This window comes from Protobothrops mucrosquamatus, unplaced genomic scaffold, assembly GCF_001527695.2.
Source record: "Protobothrops mucrosquamatus isolate PMUCROS unplaced genomic scaffold, P.Mucros_1.0 scaffold11055, whole genome shotgun sequence".
NCBI classification, from domain to species: Eukaryota; Metazoa; Chordata; class Lepidosauria; order Squamata; family Viperidae; genus Protobothrops; species Protobothrops mucrosquamatus.
The window spans coordinates 1-5,254 of NW_015396837.1; the positions used below are offsets into that span (position 1 = coordinate 1).

Genomic DNA, 5,254 nt, shown 5'->3' on the forward strand with positions numbered 1-5,254 from the left:
TAATTTGTTCAATGAGCCAATGCAAGCATTTGGGGAAAACATTTAAAGTAAATTTTAAAAAATCCAATCCAAACAAAACAAAACTAAAAATGTATCTACTTAGCTGCAAATTACATTTTCAGAGTGTCTTAATTGATTCAGGAAGCCAAATAGAAACAGTTACAATAAAAAGCTTTAAGGCAATTTGAAAATAATAATGTATTTATTAAAAAATAAGTCTCCAACTCTTTCCTCCTAAATATACAACAAAACAATGTTGGTCATCCTTTAAGAGACAGTACACATTATATTGCATTACATCTTTGCAATATAGTTGATACTGGTATTCTGTACTTTTGTGCTACATTTTGGAGTCATACCTGGAGCTCATTATGAATGCAGAGAGATCAATGATATATGTTGTCATTATGAGACCATGATTAATTCTCATTGCTTACTTTTATTATAAATAGAGCTTTTGTTGTGAGAACATACAATCTCTCATTTGTTGCTTGGAAACCCAAAAAAGGATCATGTGTTTCCAGAGTTGCTACCAACTGCTTAGCAAGCTGATTAACTTGTCTGCCTTCCTTTCGATTGTAGAGAACAGTTGTTAGAGGACTTGGCTGGCGATAGATGAACACTCTTCGCAGGCACTCACAAAGGGCAGAATATGAGTGGTCTGGTGCACAAGCCATGAATTTCTTGTCTTGCTTGGATGCCTGCACATAACCTGGAACACACATAGCCAGCAAAAGCAAGTAATTATTATTATTTATCTCACAGACCAGTTGTTATTGTGTGACCTTATGCTCTCTTGTTTTATGCAGTATAAGATGTGTTATGGGGCACAACTTTTTCTCTGGGATTCAACTGGATAAATGTGCACAGCTTTGTATCCTCAGGGCTAGACTACTGTTAATAGAATAGATTTGGGATGTTTTGGGAAACTACAAAGACACACAGCTATGGCAAACATGCTAAGAGGACAGCACATGAAAAATACTTCAGGGGAACGCCGTGTCTGGATTGGTTCTCCAGAGCTTTTCAGTGCAGCATTTGAACTCTATGAAATGTTGCTCTCATTCTAATTCAAAGTAAATATCAAATGAAACTGAGTTTCTAAAGCTTAAAGAATTACACGGACTATCTTTGACACATCTATTTAAGCCCTTTAATTGTGCAGTTGGCAAGATATTTCTAATCTTTCATTATACATGAGGAGAGTGAAGCAATATTTTCCTTGGAACCTATTACTGGAACAGTTTATCACCAAAGTGTTACATTGTATGCCATATTGCAACAAACTAATAAACTAAGAGGAAAATGTTGCTAGTTTTTAATCAAACTCTTAAGATAAAGCCAAAACAAAAAGGGCAGATTTTTTTCTATCTATTTGCAACTTAACAAAAATCCTGGACATTTTAGTTTTCCCCCCAAATAGCATCTTTAAGCTTTGAAACTATACACTGACAGATTCCTATCTTCACTTTTCCAGGCAATATCAACAGACATTAATTTTCTTCTTTTACAGACCAGACTTGTTTTTTTATTGGTATAAATGCTTCCATTTCTCTTTGCAATGCATACACATAATGCAAGGAATTTTATAGCAGAAGCAAAGCACAATTTAAAATGACTGAAAGATGTGGGCGTCAATGAAAATGTACACAGAGGCAATAATAAAAACACAATAAAAACTTCATACCAGAGAGAAGGTGGAATTAACATCTAAAATTTAAGCTGTCTTTTAGAGGATATCAGATTCTCTGGTATAAATGGCTGTTTGCCAGGATGCTATAACTATCACAAATAACTTTTGCTGACTAGAATCTGTTGAAGTTAACTCAGCATAAAGATTTTGGAAACACCAGGTAAGTTTCATCAGGAAGATTTCATTTAATTTGGGCTTTTATCCTCAACTGGATATGGAGATGGCCCACACTTGTAGCAATAAACAAATGTATTCTCTTTATATTCTCCCTAACACTTCAGAAGTTTTCTTCTCTAAAGCTAGTTTCTAATTCTGAAAAATATAGATTTGATGAGACAACACTTCAATTGCTATACTGCTCTCTTTTATCACAAGTTTGCTATTTTCTGAGATAGTGATTCCCAAGACTCAGCACCAAACAAATTTTAATGGGAAACTTTGCAATATGAACACAGATGACTGAACTAAGTGGGAAAGCGCCTCAGAATATTGTTCAATCAGAGTCTTCCCTTACCTAATGCATTGAAGGTAGAAATGTGCTCCCACTTGTCTTGCTGATCTGGACGGGGCTGCCAGAGAAGAGCATCAACATCATGGCGTAAGGAGAAGCACGGCATTTCCTTAGGATCTACCACTGTTGAGAAAAGATACTGATTGCTTCCAAGGTTTACCTGCAGGATTAGGAAAAGCAATCTTATTTATTTCCAAAGATTCCAGAAAGTATTAACTGACTACACAGAACACAACAATATCAGTAAAAAAATAATAATAGTTGAGCAGTCCAAATCTCTGTATATTGCATTTTCCAGTCCAGTTCTGATCTGCTCTAAAGGATTAGGATTTGGGGATTGGAGGATCAGCACACACACTATATAAAACTGATATTATTCAGTTGTGCTCCCTGACTCAGTATGGCATACTGTTTTTAATGCTGGCTCTACAGATTCTGATCTTTATTTGGTGATGAATCTTATTGGGTAAACACAGAGTAATTTATTCATTTTATAACCTTTTCCAATATAAGTAATATTCAGGATGATTAACAAGGTTTTTTTTAAAAAAAACAACAAAACCAAACCAGTACAAGTTAAACAAAAGTAAGTTTTTCACTATTACTTGCTGTGCAGTCTTATATTTCAAAAGACTTATACCAAGAAAAACTTTTTGGAGGCATCATTGTGAGAATTTTATGTGGGATGTCTATATAGGTTGTGGAATTCTGTGGGTTATACTTAAGCTGGAATAAAGATTGCTATTTAAAGCCTATGAACCTTGGAATGGCTATGTTCCTTTAGAAAGGCAGCTTTTATCTGTCTTCCCCCAGACCTATAAATGACATTAGCACATTGTAAAAAAAAAAAGTCTGCTGCATACATTTAAACAGCAATAACAATTAGGATGGTTGATGCGCCAAACCATTAAAGCTGCTGTTTCCAACAGAAGCAAAAAAAACCCTACCTATTTTTATGCCAATTTAAACACATAACTATTTTTTTCAGACTTTGAATGGAATCCAAATAAATAAATCACTCTATTTTGCATATGGAAAAGGTTATAAGCTGGTCAAAAAAGCTCCAGAGGCTACACATTCAACATCATTCATTGTAACTTGTAAGAAAAACAGTTGCCTCATTGCTGAAAACCAAGGTTCAGAATTTGTAATCAAGAACAGTTAATCAACTTCTTAATGCAGTATCATCTTTCCTGAAATACTTAATTTTACAATGAATTTTGCACATTACTACAGATGCCTAGGTCTCTCAGTAAATATGCTCTGAGTAGCAAGATGCCAAATACAAACACTCCATGGCATTTTTGTCCTTGCAGCTGAAGCTCTCGTTCTATATGAAACCCAGGAAAGTTCTTTGTACCATAGAAGGATGCAACTTTGGTTTTAAAACTCTCAAGGGATTGAAAATGGGATCTTTTTCATAGTTACTCTATGGCCATTTCACACAAATTGGAGTTTTGAAACATGGTTTGTCACATTATAAGGACAGCATATTACCTCCTAGGTACTTATTTAGCTTTGCTGAGTTCAATAGTTTCATACCAATGTTTTAAATAAATCGAAATCAAAAGGTACATATCTTAGCAGAGGATAAACCATGCTCCAGATTTTTTTTAAAAAATAGAAACTTTAATTAGAATTTCTTAATTCATAGTTTTTAGCACCTGCAAAATAGATAACAGCTGCTTACAGATAATATTCTGCATCTTCTGAACTGCTAAATTATTTATAGGCAATCAAAAATTAGCAATATTTATATTTACTTTAAGACTTTAAGAAAGCCTTACTGGATTAGATCAAAACCAATATTTCTTCAACATTTTGATTCTCACAGTGGCCAAATGTTTATGGGTTCTGACAAGCAGGCAGTGCAGACATCTCTCCCCCCCCCTCCCAATCCTTGCTATTATTTCCTGCTACTATCTGGAATCCTGAACCCCCATTACAGAGGTAACATTAAGCTTTCCAATGTAGTAACTATTAATAGATCTGTCCTCTATGCATTTATACAATCTGATTTTAAGACCATCCAAGTTACTATGTAGGTGATAATGCATTCTCTCTCCTTGGTTGGAGAACAGATTTGACCCTTTTGTCTATTCTCATTCATTAATCTGCCTCACTACATAAATTCTGATCCTGATGCCATTTTCTTCAAGGAGTGCTTGACTTTTCATACATTGCTTGATCCCCTTTTTGCCTGTAGGAAAGGTTTATGAAACCCTTTTAGAATTCTGATTGTTTTCTTCTGCATTGTTCCATCTTTTACTATATACTTTTACAAATGCCACAAATACTGTAGACAGTATTCCAAATGTGGACACATCACAGAACTATAAAGAGGCATTAAATGTTAGCTTTTAATTCAATCCCCTTTCTAGTGATCCCTATAATAGATTTTTGTCAAAATCTTCAGTGAGGTGTTCACCGGGATTTCCAGATCACTTTCTGATTAATTACAGACGCCCCAGACCCCATCAGTCTCATCAGATGTGTGTGTGGAGGATGGAGGATTGTCTCAATGTGTATCGCTTTATATCTATTTAAATAACTGCATCTGTCATTTCTAAACATTCATCTAGTTTGCACTGAGTCATTTAGCTCTGTTCACAATCAGGTTTTTTTTGGTAAAACTTTCCTAAATAGTTTTTAAAGCATTATCTAAAATACATACCTGGATTTCTTATTAGCTAATCCTAAATTCAGATTATTTATGAACAAGTTCAAAAGCAATGGACCTAACATAGATCATTTTTTTATACTGCCTTCATTACTTTATCAATAACTCAAGGCAGAGAACATACAGGTGAAACTCGAAAAATTAGAATATCGTGCAAAAGTTCATTTATTCCAGTAATGCAACTTAAAAGGTGAACCTAATATATGAGATAGACTCATTACATGCAAAGCAAGATAGTTCAAGCCGTGATGTGTCATAACTGTGATGATTATGGCTTACAGCTCACGAAAACCCCAAATCCACAATCTCAGAAAATTAGAATATTACATGCAATCAATAAAACAAGGATTGTACATAGAACAATATCGGA

General features: G+C 34.4%; 1 protein-coding gene across 1 annotated transcript; it reads right to left on the reverse strand.

Annotated features, from left to right (window-relative positions):
- Positions 1 to 7: 7 nt before the first annotated feature.
- On the reverse strand, positions 8 to 2,438 carry LOC107301257 (nudC domain-containing protein 1-like). Its single transcript, XM_015830507.1, has 2 exons — positions 2,208 to 2,438; positions 8 to 712 (listed from the first exon to the last, which is right to left on the reverse strand). The coding sequence occupies exons 1-2, from the start codon at positions 2,308 to 2,310 to the stop codon at positions 420 to 422; spliced, it is 396 nt and encodes a 131-aa protein (XP_015685993.1). The 5' UTR covers positions 2,311 to 2,438; the 3' UTR covers positions 8 to 419.
- Between the last annotated feature and the right edge of the window lie 2,816 nt (positions 2,439 to 5,254).